This window comes from Dreissena polymorpha, chromosome 4, assembly GCF_020536995.1.
Source record: "Dreissena polymorpha isolate Duluth1 chromosome 4, UMN_Dpol_1.0, whole genome shotgun sequence".
NCBI lineage: Eukaryota > Metazoa > Mollusca > Bivalvia > Myida > Dreissenidae > Dreissena > Dreissena polymorpha.
In genome coordinates, this window is record NC_068358.1 from 7,756,579 (window position 1) to 7,784,112 (window position 27,534).

The 27,534-nt window shown below is 36.8% G+C and overlaps 1 protein-coding gene across 1 annotated transcript in view; it reads left to right on the forward strand.

The window, feature by feature from the left end:
• Window positions 1-8,379: 8,379 nt before the first annotated feature.
• Window positions 8,380-27,534, forward strand: part of LOC127877057 (uncharacterized) — a 39,163-nt gene continuing 20,008 nt past the window's right edge. The window contains exons 1-21 of the mRNA XM_052422657.1: window positions 8,380-8,545; window positions 8,756-8,818; window positions 9,292-9,468; window positions 10,138-10,350; window positions 11,562-11,735; window positions 11,898-12,107; window positions 12,476-12,658; window positions 12,920-13,153; window positions 13,360-13,545; window positions 13,713-13,903; window positions 14,221-14,602; window positions 14,808-16,712; window positions 17,018-17,318; window positions 17,781-18,031; window positions 18,366-18,535; window positions 19,284-19,404; window positions 19,580-19,639; window positions 19,905-20,064; window positions 20,423-20,451; window positions 26,648-26,768; window positions 27,210-27,412. Of these exons, the coding sequence (XP_052278617.1) occupies window positions 8,758-8,818; window positions 9,292-9,468; window positions 10,138-10,350; window positions 11,562-11,735; window positions 11,898-12,107; window positions 12,476-12,658; window positions 12,920-13,153; window positions 13,360-13,545; window positions 13,713-13,903; window positions 14,221-14,602; window positions 14,808-16,712; window positions 17,018-17,318; window positions 17,781-18,031; window positions 18,366-18,535; window positions 19,284-19,404; window positions 19,580-19,639; window positions 19,905-20,064; window positions 20,423-20,451; window positions 26,648-26,768; window positions 27,210-27,412 (5,332 nt within the window). The 5' untranslated portion in view covers window positions 8,380-8,545; window positions 8,756-8,757. The remainder of the gene's footprint in view (window positions 8,546-8,755; window positions 8,819-9,291; window positions 9,469-10,137; window positions 10,351-11,561; window positions 11,736-11,897; window positions 12,108-12,475; window positions 12,659-12,919; window positions 13,154-13,359; window positions 13,546-13,712; window positions 13,904-14,220; window positions 14,603-14,807; window positions 16,713-17,017; window positions 17,319-17,780; window positions 18,032-18,365; window positions 18,536-19,283; window positions 19,405-19,579; window positions 19,640-19,904; window positions 20,065-20,422; window positions 20,452-26,647; window positions 26,769-27,209; window positions 27,413-27,534) is intronic.

A 27,534-nucleotide genomic window follows, 5' to 3' on the forward strand; every position in this document is an offset into this window, starting at 1 on the left:
TTGCTTTTTTATCAGATACACGATAGTGCCTTTCTGTTGGACTATCAAGTCTATCCCTCAATCTGTTGATATGCCCATCGGTAAGCCTTGTTATGCACCACGTAGGGAACTTTACTATCTTATAATATTGATGCTGATAATGATGGTCGTCATAAAGATTATGCTGATAATAATGATGATACTTTTTTCATTAAAATATCATTTCAATAGATTTAATTCAGAACCCGCGCGCTGTGGGTTTTTCCAATTTTTGAGCGCGTGCGGGAGGTACAAACATTGTCGGCCACTTTATGACAGCAGTCATGTCGGAGTTTTCTTCTTATACAGTTGCGGAATTAAATACGTATTAAAAAGACAGAGGTATTTCTTTAACGGAACTCGAAAGGCAGAGCTTGTTCAACGTTGTATGACAGCTAAAAAATTTCAAATAGCTGTAGATGCGGATGAATTGTCTGAAAATAAAGCACAAGTGATTTCGCAGAAACTTTTCACGGGCGACTGTAAGATAACCTCTTATGATCTGCATGAAGTTACTTCTGACATATCCTATCTACCTTGAATCAGCATTTTTGACTACAACTACCTTATTTCGTATTATATTTATAATATGATGAGACATGGCTTTTTCAGAATCGATGGATGCTGTCGCCATGTGGTTGCCACATTATGTGAGATTAATGACTACCGGAATGACTATGAGAAGAGAAGCTGTACATCACATGCTTGCAGTTGGGTTAAGAGATCTAGCCAGGCTGAGAAAATATTGGAAAGCCTATACCATTTGCAGAACTTGACACTTCAGTCCTGCCATCAAATGGGTATAAATGAAAAATTGATCATAACTTTATTCAATTTGACACATGTTCGCTTGAAATATATAATGAGTTTAAAAGTAAATAAATGCTCTCAATTTTGTGTGAAAAGAATTAAAGCAATCAATATTTTAATTAATTTTGCAGGTGATTAAAAAAAATGTCCCCTAACTCTGCTTTAACCATGTTAGTACAAAGTTAATATGTGACATATCAATTCCATTTTAACTGCTTATTGAAATATAAGCAAGATGATTTTTCTGGACCTTCGAACTGTGACTTAAAACTTGGCCGTGATTAAAAGCGGGTATGCTGAGCGTAGCTTTTTGTGAAGTAGTAAATTTCTAATATTAAATCCTCTATCGGCCATTATGTCGTTGCCTTCTTCAATTAGATCAATAAATCCAGATTCTTTAACAATAGCAACATCACTTATCGAAACAGGAAAGGTATCTGATAAAAAGTGTATAGCTCCATTAAGTGAAATTGAAACAAATTGTTTAATCGTGTTTGCATGTTTATAATTTGACCAAGAAGCTTTTTGAGCTGCTGGTCGTAATGGTTTCTGGACGTAGTATTCTGTGAAGTCTATAATTGCCATTGTCTTTGGGTAACTATTAAAACTAAATGGTAAATTGCCTTTTACAGTTTCTTTCTACGGCCATATCAATAGGTCCTTCAAACACTGGTGTAATAAGTTCACCCAGGCAATTACAATCTTTGATATATGACCCATCGAAACAGAAAAGAGAAAAGATAAATGTTGGTTATCAAAACCATTTCTTATTTTAACCAGGCAAATGACCATGTCCTTAAACATGGTCTCTCTTGACCGTGTTCGACTCCCCTTCCTTCCAGGAATATGTCGCATCTTGCCATCCCAAAGTTTGATTACTAGGGCGGCGGTCAGTACCCATTCAAATAAACATTATTTGGAATACCCGTATAATAAAACCAAGAATCATCAGCACGGAGGACTTCTTCCATGAAGTTGTTTACAGGGTCTGTGATGACACATTTGTTAAACATGAACTTTGAATTCCGCTGGAAGCTTCAGCCGGGGATTCCGTATCCATAGAAACATTTTAAATATCCATATTCCGTATCCATATAAACATTTCAAATATCCATTTTCTTTGTCGTTACCAACGTCTGGAAGGCTGGGAAGTAGGTGATCGAGGTAATGGTCAGTTGCTAATAATTGTGAATTTACTTGCGTGTTTTATAATTGTGTGCAGTGTGATTAAATACGCTTCTATTTTTTGGTCTTTTGCGGGAAACGGTAGGCGTAGATAAGAACATGCCGATACCGGGTCGGTAGCTCCATCAAGGAAATGTTAAAAATGAAATGCACATATAAGAAATACGAAATGGGACTTTACTGCCGCATCACATTTTCAAATGAATTGAAATGATATATTCTTATTTATTAGACGTTAATAAATACCACGACTAGTCTCAAAGCTAAATCTAGTCTGCAGAAGTGTCTCTACGAACGTGTTCAGCTAGCAGTCATTAAAACCACCAGCTTTTCAGTGCTAATACAAGCTAGTATCGTTATTAAAACTGTCATTTAATTATTCTACTATATAACACTATTTAAGATGTTTTGTTCCGGCACGTTTGATAACATTGAAAACAAATGAAGGGTAAACGTCTTCGGTGATGTAACAACAATACATTAGTTATATAATGGGATATATAATCTGATATTTATTATAACATATCAATGGTGCTTAAGTTATTCTGCATATTATATCGTTAAGAAGAAACTTCCTTTGAACAAACAAGACATGTGTCAATATAGCACAGATTCCCCATCATTCCTCTTTTATCTTAAATATCTCCTTATATCAAAAACAACAACATTTTTTTCGGAAAAAGTCCGGTAAAGTGTTATTTTATAAAAAAAACATAACTCAATCCAATGCCGTTATATCGTGAAAAATCAACGGACAAACAAGAAACTCAAACTAGATCTTTCATGTTGGTAGACTAACACGCGAAAAAAAAATCAATATCTGCAAGCATTAACGGAAAAAAATCTAGAAACTGTTATTCTAGAGCACATTTCTACGTCAAAGCCCATCACTGAGCCAAAAAATCAATAGATCGAAATGAAACTCAAACTTGATCTGCAAAAGCATGCCATAGCCTCACCCACCAAAAATCAGGCAAATGTCTGAAATCGTCTAGAAAAAAACTCCAGAAAATTGTTATTAAGGGAAAATTATCTAGTCCAAAATATGTAACTTCAAAAAACATCAAAGGACAGGAACACTAATCAGACTTGATCTGAAAGCCATGCAGGTTGACTCACACAACAAAAATCAGGTAAATATCTGAAAAGCTTTCTGATAAAACACAGGAAACGTATGCCGGATTAACCGACAAAGCAAATGCTATATGCCACCCTATCGGGGACATAAACAATCCACAAAAGCGGGAATTGTCTTCCCCGTTTGAGATCTGGGAAAATACTTTATGCGTTTAGCAATATTTTCCCAGAGCGCGTCTCCAATATATGTTTTATCTTAATAAAGTTGGCTTGGCAAACTGGCATAAATCATGATTGTTTGCATTCATTTTCAATTCTTGACCTTATAGCTCTTTAATGTATATCGCCTAAATAAACATGTCTATTATAATTTCTCAACAGCCAAAACCAATGATCAATGGCATTCCTAATTGCAATATAATATTTGCTTCAGACACGTATGCCATTTTGAAAAAAAGGACAGGTTGATAAACATTTCCAATGGCCAAGTCATTTGTTCATGATATAGTTTGGTCATTAGTTATAATTCATTTATAATAAATTATTAATAAAACACATAAATCATGAGGTTTTGTGAAGAAAACTTTACATCAAATCTCCATCGTTAATTTTTTTTGCAGATGGTTAAATGTGCTCCAGATTTTGAGCAAATGGGTAAAAATGTAATTGCAATTTAAGATTAGATCAACAGCTTTTACATTTTTTATAAAAATATTTGTTAGAAATTAAAAATAGTATACTATTAAACTGTGTGTTTATTCAACATTATGTATGCAGAAATAATAGGGCGAGTAATTAACATTTAAAGTAAACGCGTTGCATACATTACTGGCCGTTAAAAGACAGTGCCAAGCTGGATACTGATATAAATAATAACAAAGAAATAACGAAAAGACAAATAACACAAAGACACTCTGCCAGTTGCTTACCCACTATGGCATACATTACATTATAACACATGACATATTGTCCTCCATCAGGGACAATGTCACCAGAGGAGCTTACCGGACTGCTGCAGGAGACTCATTAAAAAGGAGGACAGGGCACGGCTCTATAAATCGATGGAACCCATGGTTCATTCAAATACGATATGCATCATGATCTCACGCTGGGGATCATAATCAAGCTTAAATAATACACACAACATCTTAAAATAACATATCCGAAAGGGTTTGTCCGAAATACAGGCTTCTGAATAAGGAACTAACTCGTTACCAATTCCTTACTCAAAGACCATCATTTCGGCTCATTCTCGCTAAGCACAACTTTATATCCGTTATTATTGGCGATGTTTAAAGTAAGATGTGTTATTTATATCTCTGATACAGTGCTTAAAGTCTTTTCTGACCCCTACATTTGGCCAAGACTATGATAGCGGAATACTAAACGCCGATCTTAGCGTAACAGTTCCGCTCTGAATTCGTACCGCCAATATTACGGACTGCGTTGTCGTCAGTGCGACGTCACTCACGTCACCATAAAGGCGAGAATGATCCGAAAGCAGCGACCCACGCGCCCCTAGTAGTCTGGAAATTTTAATCGAAATGCCACTGTATTATGATTTTCAATTAAAAAGAAAATGCGTATACAAGCTTTAAAGTGATATTATGAGCATCTAACAGTATATAGGTGTCTACCGTAACCGTTGTTCATTTTTTGTGGTTTCACTTCATATACACTTATATTTGTTAATGCAGCAGCAACATACTAAAGCAAAATCCCGGAAAGAGAAAAAATACTCCATTTGAATATCAACCGTACTTTCGTTTTGACGACTGACGACAGAAATGATTTGATGTACGATGTGTGTCTAAATGCAGTGTTCATGCAGATTCCTTCATACGACACAAAGATACAATTTTGTTTTACGGATCATTTCGGCTTAGAGGACTGGGTGAGTCATGTAAAATATCGAAAATAATATATACTTTTTATAAACAACTTGTAGCAAGATGACTTTTTTAATGAACCAATATGTCTTCCAGGTTGCAGTATTTTCTGAATGCTGCTAAATGACCCGATTGCCGAGCACTTTTACACGAACGGCCACAGCGTCGCGGACTTCCGGGTCATGGAACTCAATTAAAGTGATTTTGTGGGCATTTTTCACTGTTGAATTGAGCTGAAAAGAATTAACAGGTCAAAAGAAGTAGTTAAAATGTGGTTACTGACCAATTATCTGCAACTCATCTTGCTACCAGTTGTTTATAAAAAATATCTTTTATATTCGATATTCTTACGTGACTCACCCAGTCATCTAAGCCGAAATGATTCATAGAACAAAATTGTGTCTTTGTGTCGTATGAGCGAATCTGCACTAAAACTAAATTTAGGTGCACATCGTTCATGCATGATCAGTTGTCAAACGAAAGTACGGTTGATATTCAAATGCATTATTTTTCTCTTTCCGGAATATTGTTTTAGCATGTTGATGTTGCATTCACAAATATAAGTGTATATGAAGTGAAAACACCAAAAATAAACAACGGTTGAGATAGACACCTATAAACTGTTAGATGCCCATAATATCACTTTAAGTCGAGAAATATCAGTGTCATTGCTAATTTTAACCTAGGCGAAAAAGTTGAGCTGACTTTCATTGAGTCGTCTCTGAAAGACTTCGTGGAAAGCTTCGGGTGAATTATGTTGTTGGCGTGTATATGACACCTTAACATAACAGCAAACAAAGAATACAATTTCCATATAGTTTGAAACAACGTAAGTATACTAACCTTAATCCATGGATAATTTTGGTGAAATTTAATTTTTTAATAGACAACGTGTCACCGTGAGTGAAACTTTTGTCACACATGTGAATTAATAAACAAATGTGGATTTGAAAAACGATGCTTCTTGTGCATTTTTGTAATAAGTATACATATATGTTTTAGAACAATTTATTGGCAGTTTCTTGATTAATATTGCAGTTGCTTGATCAGTTTTCTCTGATTTGCTCTTTCAATATTTCGTTATTACTTTCACATTTTAAATCAAAGTACTGAAAGTACTGGTGTGACGATGCTTTTGAAGAGGATGGATATAAAAGCATCAATTTAAGTTTATCTACATCACCACAGTTGTGTATGTTGGTACAAAATTTGGGTACAAAAAATGGGTTCGAAAATTTTGGGTAGTAAAAAACTATGCCCAAAAAATTGGGTATGAAAACAATTGGGTTCGAAAAAAATGGGTACGAAAAAAGATTTGGATACGAAATAAATATTGGGTACGAAAAAAAAATTGGGTAAGGAAAAACATTTTGATACGAAAATAAATGTGGGTACGAAAAAAAAATTGGGTACGAAAAAAAAATGGGTACGAAAAAATAGATTTGGGTACGAAAAAGATTTGGGTACGAAAAAAATAATTTGGGTACGACAATAAATGTGGATACGAAAAAAAAATGGTACGAACAAAATTTGGGTACGAAAATTTTTGGGTACGAACAAAATTTGGGGATACGGGGAAGTAGTACCCGTGGGTAACTTGACCCATTCAGCAAAACTGGGAGGCAGGTTACATTCTCGATCAAATCTAAAAATAAAGAGTTCTACATTTGCGGTTTTCCCAGCGTCACAGCGTTTTAAGTGCCACCTGGCAGTTTCGTGTCTGGTTCCGGTCCCGAACCTCTCGATAAATGTTAAAGAGGACAGGAACCAAACTGCCTTTATTTGTATCAATGATAATCAGCGAGGTATGCCGATTGAGAAAATTTAGCTAACTCAATCGGACTGGCTCGGTCTTTGACATATGTCGCCATTGTGAAGAATTGTTTTATGGTATGATAACATCGTCGAAAATCGCAAACTCTACCTAATCGTAAGGGCGACAACACTGTTAATCTTATTGAAGTGCATATTTAAGGGAATCTACTCGCATCGTTGTTTAAATACGTAAATTTGAAATGAATTGTTTACAAATAAATAGCAATAAACTGAGTTGAACCCAACAACAACAGCTATTTGTTACCAAACGAGCAACAATTAGGAATTGAACTAATGGATATTAAAAACCATTCTAAAGAGACTCAACTCCGTGACTCTTAGATAACTTAATTGAAATAATTATATATGTCCATAACATATAAGCATCAAACACGTAATTCAAAAATTAATACAAATTATCGAGAACAATCTGAAAATGTAGCTAATTGTATTGATGCATACTTGTGTACGTGCTTAGCTGACATGTGTATATTTGTACAGTATCAAAGAGTCCTGTTTGTGTGTTAACTGAAGTAATAATACTGTCCAAACTAACTTATTTACGAAACAAACATATGGGAAAACCAAACTTAATTCACGTGCGTTAAGTGTCGCACAGTTTAATGAGGGACGAAAATGTCCGCTTGTATACAATTGTTCATTCAAATGACGTCTTTCAGGACGACACTTATAGCACAAACATTAAATCTATATATCTAAGTGCGTAGGTTCTTATTTAAAATCAGAAATAAAGACTGATTTATTTAATCAAAACCATTAATCATTAAGTTCTTATTATGACTAACGTAATTGTCAACATTATTATTTATTTAAATGCAAAATAGTTTACTCATTTTGTAACGTCAAAGCGTCAAATTGCGATGTTATATGTTGTTTGCATTTTTAGTTCTAAATAACGTGGATATTTTTATTATCAAGTGCGTTTTTGCAGTTTGTGTATTTTTTGTGCGTTCAAACTCTTGGGTGAGGAGAGAAACGGACATATGGGGACCAAAGAGGGTTTCGATGACCTTAGACCCTTGAACAAAAGAAGATAAATATAATCATGCAAACCTATGGAAGATATGCAAAACTATCAAACTTAATGTTGCATACAGCTGTGCACCTATTTTGGTTGAGACCAGCGTGAGAACGTTGAATGAGAACAGGCGCAACTTTTATCCAACGGGATCTCATTGATAATTCGTAAACGCTTGGGTACTTAAGTTTGCCTTCAATGAGGTTTTATCTAAACGTTGTCACAGAATGAACGCAATCAATTGAACTTTACACCCCTTGCACCGCAGAAACCTCGAATTGCATTGTCGTCTGCTTAGAGAACTACTACGCATTCGAAATTTAACTAGGTCAAACGGTCCTTGGTACACGTCCGTAAAATCCGGGTTAGATTCGTACATTCGGAAAGTAAAATTCGATCGCAAACTACTAATGACATGCGTTATCAAAACGATTGGATTTGTCCGTATTTTCAGATAAAGGTGATCTCCACTGTAATCCAAGCGACAAAGATAGCGCAAACGACCCCAAAGAGTGCTTCGAGCCTCGGCAAACACAACTTAACATCTCACAATTCGTCAAGTTTGTGCTTACGAGGCGGTGTCCGGGTAGTTTTGACATACATACTAGCTCATCTTAATTTGATCTGAACTCACTTGATTGTGGCGTGCAGACGGCAGAGACGCTCGCGCCAAACATTTTGGGATTCGGTGTATTGGATTTGTATCTCAGTGGTATCTATTTGAGTATCATAAATTTGGTTTAAATTATAGTTATTGTCTTTTAAATTAAAATATATTAACGAAGATATACTTTGAATAAATTCATGTGATTTTAAAGCTCTTTTGTTTTGCTTTGATATATTAACCATGTTATGTAATCCTATAACCGAACGGCTATATTAAGTAGATTAAAACGTTTTGTTTTCAAATCTTTTTGGATAGCCATGGCGCCAAAGATGTTTTGGTCTGCTGCGTGTATATATACAGTGATTGTCGTAGCAACTGGTTTGTATAAAAAAATATTTTATTTTTTTACAACAACATGGTTATTAATATTGTATTTTGTTTCATTTTGCAAAAAGAAATATGTGATTATTGAAATTTTTATCAATGCCCACATTGTCAATATTGAAGAGAAAAAGGTCAACGTAAGCAAAATCAACCTAAACGTTTCAGATAACAATATAGAAAAAAGGTCATTGCATGTGCATAAGTTTTTAATCTTTACATTAACGCAAAGCTTTATTTGGCAAAATAGGTAAAATGCCACTATTATGTCATTTGATACTTATACAAATATGCTGGGTTGTAATCCAATCGGCTATATTAACTAATGCAGAAAATATATATTTAGGTATACAACATGTGTTTCTTTACGTTAAAATGAAAATCACACAAGAATATGTAATGCATCCATCGGAACTGAAAGCCTTTCGCAGTGTCTTGAAGAGTGATAAGTACATTTCATATTTGACCAGGTCAGACGTGTCGCGAGGTGAACGACGATCCAATTTGTAGCAAAGTGGGAAATGCCGTTTGCACAGGAAACATGACAAAGTTTGGCACTACCAGATGTCCGAACATGTGCAATACCTGTGATGCTGCCGTGCTAATTGCTAATGCGACAGCTCATTACGTGATTGATACAACCGGTGGTAAATATACCTTTACTTAATTGATTGCATGTTGAGATTGAAACGTGATATCCTGAACAGCTGTAGCGAAATAAGCTTAGAAGAAGGTGTGTATGTCATGATATTGAAAAACAATAAAATATCAAAACGCCCTAAGCATGCATGTGCATGATATATAATATATTAATATGATCGATTAAAGCATAGAAAGTGTAGCTTCGACTTAAGAAGAGATATATCGTATACAGGGAAATGTCATTTCTTGTTCTTTTGACCAAACCAAGAAATCGCAACATGCCAATTACACAGCACATATCAATAAAATTGGTATTAGGATACTCGTCTCAATGTTACTGAAACTTGTTTTATGATAGGCAAACCCTACAATCTGATTGGATCCACGTAGAGGCCAAAACATTTGGGCAGACAAAAACATAAAAACTAATCGTTCTCATTTGTTCTTTCGGAATTTTTTTTATTTAGTCAGTACGTTAGTTCGTTGCCTAGCTAGTTACTTAGTTACTTAGTTAGTTAAGTATTATGTGACTTTTAAAAGGTTATTAGTTACTCAAAAAGCTAATTACTTAATTTGTTTGATCTATACACTTCATTCGGTGACAATAATACGGACTAAGTAATACATTATGCTTAGCTTGTCACAAGTCATTTGTTTAATTATTATTTTCACAGTCTTCGACGGGCGTAATTGTTCCAACAGCGTGCCCGACTGCAATGAGTTAGGCAATGTTGTCTGCGAGCCCCCACTTCAGGATTTTGGACTTAAATACTGTGGTGTCAAGTGCGAGAGATGTTTCGATAAACAAAACGACACTGTGAACGAGATGTCAACAACCACTACCAGTGAGCCGAGGACTAGTCCTTTGCAGACAACAAAAAATCCAGGTATGATAACAAACTTCATCTCAAATTTACGATTGCCAATGCACATCGCCTTTTATTTTGTATGAAGTCTTCTGTGTGTTTGTTCAAACATTTGAAATAATCGAAAAATGTAAAACATCGTTTCAGTTTACATTTTAAATTAGAATTTAAACAAAGTGCATTCTTTGATTACCATAAATCCTTTAATAACTTTCAACTTGAAATGTCTACACATATATATTTATGTAAGTAATGTCAAATTAAAAAAAATATATTCATTTAGTTATGCCGAATTTGAAAAAAAATCTTCCATGTCTTATGATATTTATCTTTTCTGTCTACATGTATTTATTCATGTCGATAAGGAGTTAATTCATTACATGAAAATTGTGTGGTGTTGCATTATGTTTATCCCCAAACGCGGATCGAAAGTATAGTTTCCACCTGCTCTTCCTCCTTTCGTCCGTCTATCCACTACACATGTGAAAACTAGTTGAAGGATTTTACTGAAATGCTTGGATGTCAAGAAGGCATGGATCAATACCGCCGGCTCAAGATCAATCTCACACTTGTATGAGCCTCCATTTTCGTGACCTCTGCATATCTTTACCTTTGTGGTTGAACGAGTCCACAATACTTGGCTCAAATGTTTAGGTTAGCTACGCCAGCATAATGTCAATAAAGTCCTTTAGAATTAAGTGTACACATTTCCGTTTGTTTGCATCCGCTTTTTAATTTCTATACCGTGTGAATAATGTTCATGAAACATACCTCCGAAAATTCGAGCCTCTATTTTTTGTCCGAGCCAAACCTTATATGCCTGCTGAAGTATGTCCATCAATATTGTCTCATATGTTTACAAAGGTATGCCACATACTAAATGTTAAAATGAATAATCTAATTATGTTTACTGTCACAGAAGCAAAATTTTAACGCATTCTCAGCTCACCGTAGTATTTAGTATTTTGTTAGTGGAAAGTTGATACTTATTACAATCCGACAAGATTTGATGCTTGATGTATGTTACGGTCACAATATTTGGATTATGATATTTATATTATCGATACACTTGTTTGTAGTATTAATATTATTTTTCAGGAAAATGTGCAAATTATACTCATTGTGCTGCATACATATTGTGTTTTTATTTATACTTGTAATACTTTAAACGTTATGCTTTTATTGTTGACGCACTCAAGAAAAACTTAAACGTTACATATTTTGTTTTACAGAAATATGTGATGAATATATAGACGACCCTATCTGTCGGGCTATAGGAGTTAACATATGCAATGTTACATACAACGAATTCTCCACTCGCAGATGTCGCTTCTTCTGCGAGCTTTGCTCTAAGCATAATACCACGACTATGAATCATACCATGACACCAACCAATCAAACCCAGGGTAGGTTATAAAACATAAATGGATGATTAATTGTGTTACGGATAGCTTATAGCGAGTTCACGAACAAACTATTATATATAAATAAAAACATATATAACGATCCTGATTTATATAAAGATCATGATTTACCATTCGATCCTGAATCGGTATGTTCTCATTCAGTTCCTGACGGCAGGGTTTGTTACGATGACGACCGTGAGTGTGCAGATATTGGTGCCATCATCTGCCAGTCACCTCTCGATATGTATGGGCGCGTTCATTGCCAACTCTTCTGCGGATTTTGCAAGGATAATAGCACCGCCGTCATAACTACCCCCGTAACACCTACAACTGAAAAGACGACCACAAAAAGTTCCGAGCTCAATAAAACAGGTGAGAGCACACCGATACCGTTACTACCAACTATTGTGTAATGACCATCGCCGCTTTCGTTGTTGTTGTAGTCTCATCGTCGCTTTCTATCGATTAAATTAACGTACCCGCACGTGTCTATCATACATCCTTTTGTGTGTTATCTTAAATAAAAACATAAACTGTTAAATTAACGAATAACGCTTTGCACACAATAGATCATGTGTACAAATGTTTCAACATGTATGTGCACATAGATGAATGCATATTTTATCTTTAATTAAGATTTAATTTAATTTAAAATAGTGAAAAAGTGATTGTAGTGAAACGTTGAAACGCTTATATCTAATGGCAATTATTTCTTGATACGATTCTTAATACGTTAACAGTAGAGTATTGCGCGGAGAAGACAGACGACGCCATATGCAGAGTACTTGGTCAAGTGATATGTACAAACTACACGGCGTTCGCAAAGGTCAAATGCCCCTTCATGTGCGAGTACTGCGATCCTAGTGTTAACTACACTGGAGAGGTCCCGAGCACCACGCCGAGAACGCCTATCACGTCAGAGGGTACGCCGGTATCATATAGATCCCGTGATTGATTTAACATTTAAACACGTTAGACTTTGGTGGTTTCAGTGTTTGATATACCTCAAAATGTACCAACATCATTTTTAATTAAGTACATAGTTTAAAGGTTAACCAATTTCTATTTTCAAATCGTATACACAATACAACGTATTTAAATTACCACATTAAGTACATAAGTTCATGGCAAACCAGTTTTACTTTCAAACTGTTGTTCATCTATTAAATAATGCTCACTTTCAGTTGGCCAAACATGCTACGATGATGATCCGGAATGTTCCGACATCGGTCCGAGCGTCTGTGAGGCTCCACTGGACGTGTTCGGAGGCGAACACTGTCGTAGATTTTGCAAGTTATGCACAGTAGTAACCCAACCTACAGCCGCGAGCACCTTGCAACAGACGACAACTCTACGCAGCACACCAGCGTCTACTTCCGGAATACAGCAGACGACAACTGCATACCAGCCAAGTACAGGTAAGATGTCCAAACAATGTTCATAAATTGAAAATAATGCTAACACTATTGGTTAGGAATTTTACAAATGCTTTTGACATGTGTAAACGCTGTTCATGATAGATGAACATGTATATTTATAGCATGTTAAGCATGACAAGTGTTTACATTTCAAGAAAATGTTGCATTGGATAATTAAACCACGATGCATGGACCTTTCTTTGCAGGCGGCGTTTGCGTAAATGACCCGGATGCAAACTGTGAGAAGCTCGGTCGGCAGATCTGCGAGGGCCCTTTGCTGGACTTCGGTCGATTAAAATGTCCCCAGTATTGCGAGTTGTGTTGGAACTCAAGTGTCCCCAGGAGTACCGAACGTACCACCGTTGTTGTGCCTACGCCATTGCCCACTGGAGGTATGTTACCTTGTACGAATTGTATTATAACTAGTATAAAGCTGTTGAAATACTAATAGTTTAATTGTGTGGATATTTAACGATTTTAATATAACGTCACTAACAATAAACTTACCTACAAATGTGTGTGTTTGCTAATTTGAGAGAAAATTTGTTTATTCCGATAGAGCCTGAACCCAACTTTTTCAATGATTGCAACACGACGGCTGAGCTGGTGTTTGTACTGGACTCTTCTAGCAGTGTGGGAGAAGCAAACTTCCAGTTAATGAGAGAATTCACTCAAAACGTCACGTTGCGACTGAAACAGGAATACAACATCATAAACGTTACAGTGATCACATACAGCAATAAAGCAAGGGTAAATACCACATATGAACGGATTACGAATATTTGATTATCATTAAAAATGCTGACGAATGACAGGTTATTTTTGATCATTTTAAAACACATCACACGATAAACTCTTGGTTTTGTAACATAGGCAGTTAGTGACGCAACGCCAATATAGAAAGGTGATAAGCGTTTGGGCTCATGTGTTGCCAGTTGTGTGGACAAAGTCACATTGAAAATCTACATTGGACCACAAATTCCTGAAACATATGTCCTTATATGTACATACAGCGGTGAAAATAGTGTTTTTGTTTCCTCATTCTTAATTATAATTGCACATTTCAGGTTGCATTGAAATTGTCGGAATCAACAGACATAGCTACGATGCTTGCCCTCGAGGCCAACATTACATACGACCACGGCGGCACGAACACACACACAGCACTTGACCTTATGATGCAACAATTCAGCCGAGATGTCAACAACCCTAAAGTCGGCATTGTCATTACTGATGGCACGTCCTTTGAGCCCGATAAAACCGCTCAGTCGGCACACAACGCTAAAATGAACGGCATTGTGATGTTCGTAATTGGAATCGGTGATGACATCAATCCGCACGAACTGACGTCTATAAGCAGCAAACCAGATTCCAACTATCTTTTCCAAGTTACAGATTTCAGCGCTCTTAGGGCCATTGCCGAACAATTCCAGGCCAAGAGTTGCACCAGTGGGTACATGCTAAAGATATTTAAATTAGTACAATTAAATAATACTTTTTACAAAAAAATCTTCAATTTTTAATGTACGTTTTAGGTGATTGTTGTTTAACAACGCAAAAAATACAATAGTGAATAAACGTTTAAATCAGCAAGCGCAATACTCATAATGGTATCATATACAGAGGTTATACAAAATAAGATTTATTTTCTTAGCACCTGCTCCACCAACAACAAGTACAACTACATCAGTAGCCACGACAACAACAACAGAACCTGCACCGGTTACCACCACTGAAGCAGCTACGCAGACCATATCAGCAGTCACAGACGCTCAGAATACTCCAAGCGTCAAACCGCCTGTAACCCTACCAACTGTGCCGAGTGAAAACACTGTAAAGTCAAGTATTGCCACAGCAGTTCAGACACCTGTTACTCGGCCCACCATGCCCACTGAGACTGCTTTTACTGACAAACCCATAGTTCTTACTGGAGTTGTAACAGACAAACCACCTGTAGTCACCACAATACCAACGGTTATGACACCTGTTCAGCCTGTCCAGACCGACCCAACTGTTTCAAAAATCCCCAGTGAGGTTTCTGTGAACCCAGTTGTCACCGGTAAAGTCACTTCAACTGAGAAAACGGAAACCCAAAGACCGCCAGCAGTAACTCAAATTATAACTGAGTCCACACCAAGTGTCGTTACTAACCCACCATCTCCTGCTATTATAACCACAGAGGGTGTTCCTCCGACCACCGTAACGTTGGCACCGCCCGTTAAAACAACCACCACTGCTGAACCCCCACAGACGCCTGCATTTACAACTACTTCTGATGTTACGATGGTTGTTACAACAACAGACGCGCAACCTCCAACTCAGTCACCGGTTACTCAAAAACAGATGACAACAACGTCTGCTGAGCCCCCAAAGACGCCAGAAAGAGTAACTACAACGGAACGAATAACATTTATCCAAACGGATGCCACAAGTGTCTTAACGTCAACTACTCAGGCAGCAACACCTCAAAAACTGACAACCACCACAGCTGAACCACCGACGCGTTTGCAAGAAACATCAACCCAGCAACCATTTACGACTACTGTAGTTAACTCCCAAACACAGAAACCATTGACAACAACCATGGCTCCACAACAAACGGAGCCACAAACAGCAGAAACCACAACATCAACAACAACCAAAGCAACAGTTCCAACATCAAAGCCAGTAACAACAACCAAAACACCAATTGAAACGCCAGAACCAGAAACAACAACACAAGCACCGATTCCAACAACGGAAAAAACAACAACAACCGCAGCTCCAACTCAGGAACAAACGAAAACACCAATACAAACGCCAGAACTTGTAACGACACCCAAAACACCTGTACAAACACCGGAATCAGCCACCACTATGCAACCATCAGTAACAACTACGGAGGCACCAATTCAAACACCTGAGCCAACAACAACAACAAAAGCACCAATGCAGACATATGAACAAACAACAACAACGATAACACCAATTCAAACACCTGAACCAACAACGAAAGCACCATTGCAGACATCTGAACCAACAACAACAACGATAGCACCAATTCAAACACCTGAACCAACAACGAAAGCAACAATGAAGACACCTGAACAAACAACAACAACAATAGCACCAATTCAAACACCTGAACGAACAACGAAAGAACCAATGCAGACATCTGAACAAACAACAACAACGAAAGCACCAATTCAAACACCTGAACCAATAACGAAAGCACCAATGCAGACATCTGAACAAACAACAACAACGATAGCACCAATTCAAACACCTGAACCAACAACGAAAGCAACAATAAAGACACCTGAACAAACAACAAAAACGATAGCACCAATTCAAACACCTGAACCAACAACGAAAACACCAATGCAGACATATGAACAAACAACAACAACGATAGCACCAATTCAAACACCTGAGCAAATAACAACACCGAAAACACCAATTCAATCAACGGAACCAATAATAACAACGTCAACAACAGAAAAACCATTGACAACTAGTCAGCTTACGCAACAACCAGCAGAATCAACAACTACTTTGCCAAAGAGTACAACAACTGCATGTAAGTTTATTGACACCGCTTTGTTAGATCCCCAGCATTCCGTATAGACAAGAAAGAGAAAAAAGTTCGAAGATTTATTGCTTAAAACTTTGGATTTTAGGTTTATATAGATGGAGATGTTCAAATTCTTGGGTTAACTAAATATTTACCAATCATTCAATTACGATATTAGAGGGCATTTAAAATGAAAAATGAACTTAAAATTGACACACACAGTTCTTTTTACCATTAACGATTTTGCTCCTAGGCTTTTCTGAACATCATAAAGCTAATATGAATAACTTAACGTGACTATTACCTTTCAGCGTGCGTCGCTAAGGTAGCCGATGTTGTGTTCGTTGTGGATGCATCTGGTAGTATTGGCATTGAAAACTTCGACAAGGTGAAGGCCTTCATTAAAGACATTGTCAGGACATTTGATGTAGACCCTCGATACACGCAAGTTGCTTTGGTTGAGTTCAGCACTTACGCCAGAATAGAATTCAAGTTGAATGAACATTCCAACTTGACTGATCTCATAGCTGCTATTGACAATATACACTACTCTGGGGGCGGAACTATGACGTCAGACGCTCTGGAGTTGATGCGCGGTCCGGGATATGAAGGGTACAATTTTGACCAGTTTCTAGTTGCACTTATCTTCTTGAATTTCGTAAGTTTCTCGTCAGAAGTTGCAATCTCAACCAGCCCTTTTACAACCAGATTATGCTTCTGGTTCAAACGCATGTCTTCGTGTGCGATCAATTCAAATGACAATAATGTTCTATATTGCTTGTACAAGCTTTTTTGCATTATTTGTAATGCGAATACTACTGTGCCACATTTCAACGTTGTCTTTGCATATTGTATCAGAATTACACTGATAACATCTTTAGTTAATTCGGTAAAATTTGTGGTAGCCCCTGTCTTTATATATACACATTCTACCTAATGTTGTTATATATTTTAAAAACACATATTGTTGATCTTTGGTAAACAAAAAACAAAGGACACAAGTTTTTTTATGATAAAAATGAATTTCCACAAGTCCATTAAATTAAATTCAACTTTATAGTATACATCTTTCAGAGAGCGGCCCGGTGCACCTGACATAAGCATCGTGATCACCGACGGGCTATCCAAATACCCACCAATCACCAAGATCCAGGCGGACCGGGCCAAGGCAGAGGGCATCACGATGTTCTCCATCGGTATCGGGAACCAGACGGATCAGGCGGAACTAACGGAGCTCGCAAGCGGACCACAGTTCCAGTTCTTTGTAGGAGAATTTGGGGCACTCTCGAAAATCGACAACGTCGTCGCGCATTTGGCTTGCGGTGGTACGTCCATGTTTCGTAATAATGAAATGTTCCTACTATTGCAGTGTGCCTAATATGTCACGCACAATTTTTCTTTGAAGGTCAAATATATTTCAGCTATTATATTGAATATATTTTATATGTTAATACATGTATCCAGCTTTATTTTATTAAGATGGTATACTTAAGGTATTTCATAGAAATCCGATGCATGCTTTTAAAGGGTAATCGGATATTTATTTAAACAATACACCGTTACTCTTTAATGGCAGCAAAAACCTCGGTTTGATAACTGTTTATATTCAATAAACGTGAACGAAAAATATTCATTACCTGGATAATAATTATGCCACAGTTATTTTGCCGACGAACCCATACACTCGTACAACTACCCCGATGACGACGACACTCGCTGGCTGTGTGGACACGGCAGACTGTTCTGGGTACTCCAAGGATTCTTGTTCTGACTATGAGCCATACGCCCGCGGCCACTGCGCCAAGACGTGCGGTTTCTGTGGAACTGAGGTGACAACGTTACGTTTGCGACATTGATTTAAACTGAAAGCATAAATTTATAATAAGGCAATTTAGCTTCTTTGGAGCTACTTTGTCTAACTCTTCTTATGACGTCAGTGACCAGGACGTCTCAAAATCAGATAAGCTTATGAATACAGAACTATTGGCAAAACGGTATATACGAGCCCCGTCATGATCTGATATATATTTTATCAGGATAGTAACATACATTAAACCTTTCCCACTCAGAAGCAAATGTAAGATGGCTATATGCAAACAGCATAAAACCAAAACAGCCTGCGAGTAACTCGCAGTCTGACCAGGTTGTATGCTGTTTGCTGCTCATCAGTATCTAAGGGTTGGAAATAAAGTCTTCAAAACTTTAATCTAGTAAAATGTATTTATTTAAATTTAACTTTGTAAGGGACTACAAATGTGTCAAAATACGTATTTAAGTGGTAAAGGGTTAAGCCCATGCGTTAACTCCATCTGACCGGGCTGATAACACCAGATAATACGATCAATACTCGTCTTTTTCCTCTCTGACTGTAACTTGAGCCAAAGGCTTAAACATGTTGGAAAAACCAAAAAGCTTTTGAACCCGTATTCAATAGTCACGAAGAACATGTTTGTGTTGGTTCTAAATTAAATTGCATACTGAAAACAACATTTTACATTAAGTATATATTCTATGTTTGTATATCATAGAAAGGTTGTTGTACCACAACTTATTCCTGATATTTTATTTCATATAAAGGTTGAGCGTCCCTGCAAAGACGCGATTCCGAACTGTGGATCTTACGGCACATACATCTGCTTCGATATCAACCAGTATCAATGGGTGGACAAGAACTGCCGCAAATTCTGCGGTTTTTGTGGTAAGCAGTTGTTTTTTATTTAAACGAGTCAAGCTAAGTTTACAAGCCATAGGCGAAAAACAAGCATTCAATGAAATTATCGGCTTAACGACCTGTAGATGCATGCGAATTCAAGGACTTGTATGGTCCTCTCTATGAATGTGTTATTTTGTACAGATTTACCTTACTGTTGCAGGCAACAAGACAGAGGTTCTGATCGAGTCATCCACGACTACAACTACCGTTACAACTACTCGTGAGTCAATTCATTTATCATTGATACCAGAGGCGTATCATCATCATATTTTACTTCATTTCATTGAGCTCAATTACGAATAGTTCTATCATTTCAAATTACATTCAGTATTTCGGAGTTTTTCTTCCACAATCCACCATCTTAAAAAACTCATATTTTCACAATCTCAGAAGAGACACGTAAACAGATGTCATACTGAAAACTCATACCGCCAAAAAATTTCCTTTTGAGAGCTCACAAGCACTTTGAAACCTCTTACCTTCAGCGGCTGGGTGTGATGATGTATTACAATGCCGGGAATATAACGCCGACCTGTGTACAAACCCGGAGTACCGAGGCTTTGCTGAGAAGAACTGCCGCAAATACTGTGGATATTGCTTGGCGGATATTTACACCGTGACGCCTCACACGACCGGAATTCATACGTAAGTTGATCTTCGAGCGTATATTTTGTTTTCAAATTAACTGTTAATTCCTGTTTCAATCTTAACAATTAAGATAACAGTTAATCAATGCGCATGACAGCGAAGCCTCTGGCATTTTACGTCATTTAGAATTAAAATGGTTGATAGTAATATGTGGTTCGTGTATTTTGTAAAACAAAATTTCTCACGTTAAACATTCACCATATAGTATTTTTGTTGTATTTGAATTTTATTGTATGACCTTTTTGATTTTGAAACCGTTTTTCTTTTAAATGAAAGTTTCGTAAACAGTAAAATATCCATTTGTGTAAATATATTTTCCCCTTTACTTATCTATGCAGTCATATCATGTTTGCAGGTGCCCGGCTTGGGTCTTGCCCAAGGAGTGTAGGCTTGTGCATGAAAACAACAACTGTTGCCCGGTTCCTATATGCTCGGATGGATTCAAACTTTTAGTGAAGCGGGCTTGAATATAGCAATACACAGCGGACTTGTTCGAATAATTTGGCTCGCCTTTAAATGGAGTCCAATGTTACTCTCATTATAGTTAATACGCACATTTAGATATAGATGTAGATACCAATCATGCTTATAATGTATATATGCTTTTGAGTACGGATTTGATCGATTAAACACGTCTAAATGAGAAATTAAAATGCGTAATAATAAATAAAGTAAGATTTTACGATATGAAAGTCTATACTTGTGACAAATTGTGATGTGTACTTGCTATATTTTTATTGAATTATTAGGCGCTACACAATATATATTTTTTTCTGTTTGGTGTAACGCCATTGAAACTAACATGTTTCAGGGGGAAATTTCTTAGAACCTTGAACATTTGCCATTATTTAATTGGTGGCTGTTTGTTATACAGCTTCGTGTCATATTCATGTTATGTCTTGTAGTGTTCTGGTTTTGCTATGTATTTGTATATTTTGTTATAAAGAGGCATTTGAATAAAAAATGTTTTATTTTCTTAAACGTATTTTTCATAATGAACACAAGTACTTAAAGTCGAAAGAACCGTACCCGATTTAGTTTTAAAAGAGACCCGTTCATTGTGTAGTTTCACACAATGTGGCAGTACTAACCATTCCTTTTTCCGACGCTCTCACTGCAATCAATCTTGCGGCTGCTAAAACTATAATAAGCAAAGCCACTTGAAGCAGCTTGTCTTTCATTTCATTTCGACCTAAAAACAAAACTAATATCTGTATAATAATAATATTACACTTATGACCATAAAGTTATTCGTAGTATTCATTCCTCCTGAACAAAATATTCTAACACGATGATTTTGTTTGTGAGATTGACTTACGTCGGTTTTATCAAATATTTAGTCGTGTTCTGAGAAAACTAGGCATAATGCATGTGCGTAAAGTGTCGTCCCAGATCAGCCTGTGCAGTTCGCATAGGCTAATCAGGGACAACACTTTCCGCTTTTATGACATTTTTCGTTTAAATGAAGTCTCTTCTTAGACAAAAATCCAATTTAGGCGGAAAGTGTCGTCCCTGATTGCAGTCCGCACAGGCTAATCTGGGACGACACTTTACGCACATGCATTATGCCCAGTTTTCTCAAAACAAGACTCATATATTATAAAAACAAGGCATGCGTGTTTCCAGCATGGCAGTGCGGAGTGGTTCAGCTCTCTATGTTTTTGTCAAACTGCGGTAGTTCTAAAATGGTCACATTTTAATGCCACGCTTTAAGTCGGATGATATATGCTTATGTTATTGTATCTATCCATCAATTGCAATTGTATATATTCGACAGCTATTTAAGTGCTTAGTTAGGCTGAAATGTGAAGCTGTTATTGAGATTAGTTGATTAACTTGTCAGTATATAATAATATAAAATAACGTTGTCATAATAATGAAAAGTAAATTATAAATAGGTCGAATAAAACCAATAATCAACAAAGTTGTGTTGTGTGTGTGTTTTCCATGACATCACTCATTGCATGCGTGTGTCCACTTATTTGCGTTCTAAAGTATGAAACATGCAATATACATATCTAATTGTCAAAACAATAACTTAAAAGCCGTCAATATATAGTGCTATATATTAGTTTAAAATGAAACCAAGTAAAAGAGATGATACAAAACAAAAGTGATTTTGTACGTAATACGTACTTATTTTGCAAAAAAAAAAGTTATACCCGTGTCAGATATTATGAACAATTATTAAGTTGGCCTCGTAAATGAGAATATTTAAGTCTCTTATGTCTATCGTATGTAGCATTCGTAATCTTGAATCGAGAGGAATCGATCCAACAAAGAACCGAGAACCTGTCGAAAATTATCTCCAAACGGCTATCAATTTAAATCAATATGAGATTTCAATTGTTTTTGTATTTCTTATATATTATCACCGAGGGTTATACCTAAATGGCTGATGTTGCACTCTCATTATGTTGTAAGATTACAACCAACAAGCAAGCATAAATACTGAAACAAATCAAACATGTCAAAATTCGTTAATTTGACGCTCCTGTCAACAATGCTCGCAACTATAATCTGGAACGTACCACTTGATCTTAAATCCACTCATTGCGTGACCGGAAATGGCCACTGTTCAGTTGTCTGCTTGCGGAAACGGAAATCGCAATCTACAACGCGGCTTCTTCCTCACGATGAAGCAGACGGATGATGAACGCATGTTGTTTTGTGTCACGCGAATGGTCGTGCTGTGATACAGAATGACACGTGCGTTAGCTCGTTGGACTGCTTCTCATAGTTTAGTGAATACAGATAGCACATCATGCACGGTTCGTGATGTTGTTTAGCATGGTTACTGATATGCTCTTAAATATGATTAAAATACAACCTTTAAAGAGACATATTTGTTTGATTGTTAATGAATCAATTATTATCATTTCATTTTAAATTATTGATGATAGCAACACGGGAGTAATTCCGAACACCACTCCATACATTACTATCAGCCCTGCTGCCACTGTATTTTATTCAAAACTGTGACAAATCAGTTTATGATCATTTTTATGAAAAGTAAAAATGTTATTTGAGTTATTCTTTATTTCAAGGCTTAGTTGTATTCTGTACATAGTTGCATATTTAATTAGTATTCGTTTAGTATCGTGAGATTGTGTTTACTTTTTTATGTATTTAGAGCTACGGAAACGATCTGCAATTTATCCGCTTTTGGTCAGAGCATATATTAATCCCCTTTGGATCTACTTGGACGCAAACACTTATCTTGTTTTTTTAGCCATTTGCACTCAATTGTTCAGAACTAAGATCTCCCTTTATATAAAAAAGCGTACTGAATTTTAATAACTTCGGCATACGTTATCTTGCAAACTACAAGGAACATGTTGGATTAAAGCAGGTGAACGATGTACTGAAAGGTTGTATGACCTATAACGACGACAATAATTTGAACACTTTCGGAATCGGAATATTTCATCGATAATCCCTCAGAGATATGAAATCCAACCGCAATTATGGGCACCCTCACATATTGATTACGCAAAACCACTCTCAATGGAAATTATAATGTTAAGGTCCCAATGTAACGGTGTTGGACAAATCTTTGGTTCCGTATGCCGACTGATAATTCCTATTCCTTATACTTAATTTTTTAACGCGACCCTGTCCTGAACCTCAAAGGATTTTTAGTTCCAGGTTCGAACTCTGAATTAAAGTTATAACATGTTTACTTCTTAATTTAAATAAATGTTACAAAAAAGCTGAAGCTATCCCGCAAACGGTCGCATATTACGATTGATGATGTACTCCCATCTTCGAATGTTCATTTTAAAGGCAATAATGGAGCTACCAAGTTTTGAAACTACTCGTGTTTTGTCTTTTAAATTTGATTTTGCAGCTTTTGTAATTGACAGTTAGTTAAGCAAGCGTGCATGCCACCATAAGTATATGCCGTTGATTAGAATCAAGTGTCTAAGGCAAGGTTGTGCCATAATGATAATGTTTGATATATGTGAAATCAAGTGTCTAAGGCACTAAGGTTGTGCCATAATGATAATGTTTGATATATGTGAAATGTAAATAATGAAAAAGATCATAGACCTTGCTGGTATAACAGGCTGAAAATTCGGGTCGTCGTCTATGCAAAATGATACCCGTTCAGTGAGTTTAAATGGCTTGACTCTTTTAAATTAAGGGAATCCTGACAGGATAATACGTTCGAGGATACTTCCACGTGTATAGTCACGACGGATTCGTCATGCCTGCTCGAACGGATAACTAACTTTAACCCATTTATGCCTAGTGGACTCTCTCATCCTTCAAAAGTCAATCAATTTATTTCTAAAATTAGGGATGTCAAGTATATTTAATTTTATATTTAGAATATTTCTTACAGAAATTCCTTTAAGCAAACAGCGCCGACCCTGATGAGACGCCGCATCATGCGGCGTCTCATCTGGGTCTACGCTGTTTGCAAATGCCCTTTTCAAGACTCTTGGCATAAATGGGTTAAACAGATAAATATAGGTATATATTTATTCAGCACTATCTTAGTATTCACTTAAAACCAAACATTAACTTGTTATAAAACCAAATATTATTGATTCGTGTAATCGCCATTGGTCAGTTAATGCATTCAGATTTAGAGATTTCTGAAGAATACGGGAGGTCGTGTAAACAGTTATCTTCAAAGGCGGTATCCGAACATTGGATTATATTATTTATATACTTTATATAATTGGGGTCACATTGCTTTATCTCCCAGCTCAATATTGATTGAACTTTTGTCTCTTTCATTTCTATTAATGAATAATAGGTCAGACTGTACAATTTTATCATCGCCCGCACCTGAAAGACATATCAAAATGAATCAGTTTAGTAAAATAGTGGGCGTTATGGCTGTCATTGATCAGAAGTCTAAAATCACCGTATTGACTGGAGAATATACGTACCGGGGAAAACACTACGTTGGTGGTCAAATTGCTTCATCACCCTGTTCAGTATTTATGACTTAAAGGGATCTTTTCACGCTTTGGTAAATTGACAAAATTGAAAAAAGTTGTTTCAGATTCGCAAATTTTCGTTTTAGTTATGATATTTGTGAGGAAACAGTAATACTGAACATTAACCATGGTCTAATATAGCCATTATATGCATCTTTTGACGATTTTAAAACCTAAAAATTATAAAGCGTTGCAACGCGAAACGATTGAATAATTTGGAGAGTTCTGTTTTTGTCGTTAAATTTTGTGAAACTACGAAGATTGCTTATATAAGGTATAAAATACTTCAAGCATATGTACTTGGCGGAATAGCTCAGTAGGCTAAAGCGTTTTTACTTCAGGACTCTGGCAGGACTCCAGGGGTCACTGGTTCGATACCTGGTCCGGGCAATGTTCTTTTCCTTTTTTTAATTTTATTCTTGATTTTTTACTGGAGCTTTTACGATCCAATGTTTACATTCCCCGTTATCACCATTTTTGGGTTAAGTTCGTCTTTAAACGATCATTCATTGATAACATTATGAGATTGTTCCGACCGCTTACTGTCGGTTTAATGTCGTCTGCGTGCGTTTGGAAAACTGTGTCGGCCAGTGCACTTTTTCTGCAGACGCTGTCGTTTCTGTGATACAAACCAGAAAGTGTGAAAAGACGAGCATTAAAGATCAAGCTTGTGAAAAAAGTTGATTCTAAGAGACGTTTCATTCATTCTTGAAATCTCAGTTTGAAGCTAGTTTTGAAAATTTAGTGAATTACTTATTTGAAAAAAAATGGACCTGTTTGCAAAATTAATTTTCTTAGCAATTGCGTCTGCAGCGCTATCTTGGCACACGACATTCGCCCAGAATTCGACCCACTGCGTGACCGGAACTACCCACTGCTCATGGGAAGAGTGGGGTATGTGCCTGCAGCAAAACATGCGGAACCGGAACTCGCACTCGACAACGCGGCCTCTGCTGCACGCTGAAGCAGACGTTCGAACAGTGCGTCACTTCCTGTAGCTTGAAGGACAGCGATTCCCTTGAGACGGAAACCTGTTCATTCGTGTGTCCCGCCGGTAAGAATATCTTTAACGTTTTTATGATAATACTTTGCCTTTGCCTGAACAATTTATATGTCACACATTAACACCTAACATTAAGTGACTTCTGCACGCTGATTAATTGTTGCGATTGCTAGTAATTCTGTTATTTGAAATTATATATTGTACCATTTATAATCGATTTAAGTGTGATATTTTAACGTTTCTTAAACATTACGGCATTGAGACGCAACTAACCCATTTAAGCCTAGTGGACTCTCCCATCCTTCTAAATTGGATCAATTTATTTCCAAAATTAGGGATGTCTGGTATATTTATTTCTGTATTTATAATATTTCTTACAGAAATTCCTTTAAGCAAACAGCGCAGACCCTGATGAGACGCCGCATTATGCGACGTCTCATCTGGGTCTACGCTATTTGCCAAGGCTTTTTTCTAGACCTTTGGCATAAATGGGTTAATCGGTATTTCCCATGTGTCTACTACTAAATCAGTCGACATGTTAATGTTCACGAATCCGAACCTGGTTTACGCTGCTAAAATGTTAACTGTCCACTCACAATTAAAAATTTGTATATTTGTTCAGGTAACTGCACATACGAGAAACTCTTGAACACCGGCATCGAAGTCACTGACTACAAGACACTGGTCGGCGTCGACGGCAAGATCACGAATGCCCCCTTGCATTTGATCACACCGACAGAGAGGTAGGTGAACCATTGATAACGTCCATAAATATGAGTTGTTATAAATAAATGATGCTAATATTTATTATTGTTGCTACGAGATTATATTCTTGAAGATGGTCATGACGATGATGATGATGACGACGGCGATAAAACCGTGATACACACGCTGTAAAGAAATCTGGGGATATGGCGGTAATGGTGAGAAAAATGGGCATAATGCATGTGCATAAAGTGTCGTCCCAGATTAGCCTGTGCAGTCCGCACAGGCTAATCAGGGACGACACTTTCCGCCTTAACTGGATTTTCGTGTAGAATAGACTAAACGAAAAATACCATAAAAGCGGAAAGTGTCGACCCTGATAGGCCTGTGCGGACTGCACAGGCTAATCTGGGACGACACTTTACGCACATGCATTATGCCAAGTTTTCTCAGAACGCGACTCAATTTCTATTTTCCAGGTTCTGTAAAATTGCATGCGAAAATGTGAATTTCAACTTCTTCATAACTTCAACTTCAACTTTCTACTTCTGCTGGGCCTACACTTGGAACAATGTGACCAAATGTTACCTGCACTTCTACAAGAGTCCTTTGATCGTTGCCCGACCGGAACTGAAGGGGAGCAACACGGGCGAGTCTATCAATATCAGGAGCTGTACTGAAAGTAGGTCAATTAAAATTAACAATTTAGCAAAGTATAAGCTAGAGTCTAGATGTGTCACAGCCACTGATGACCCCATCACTAATGTTTAAAAACAGACAAAACCAAGTTTGAGTGAAATCCTT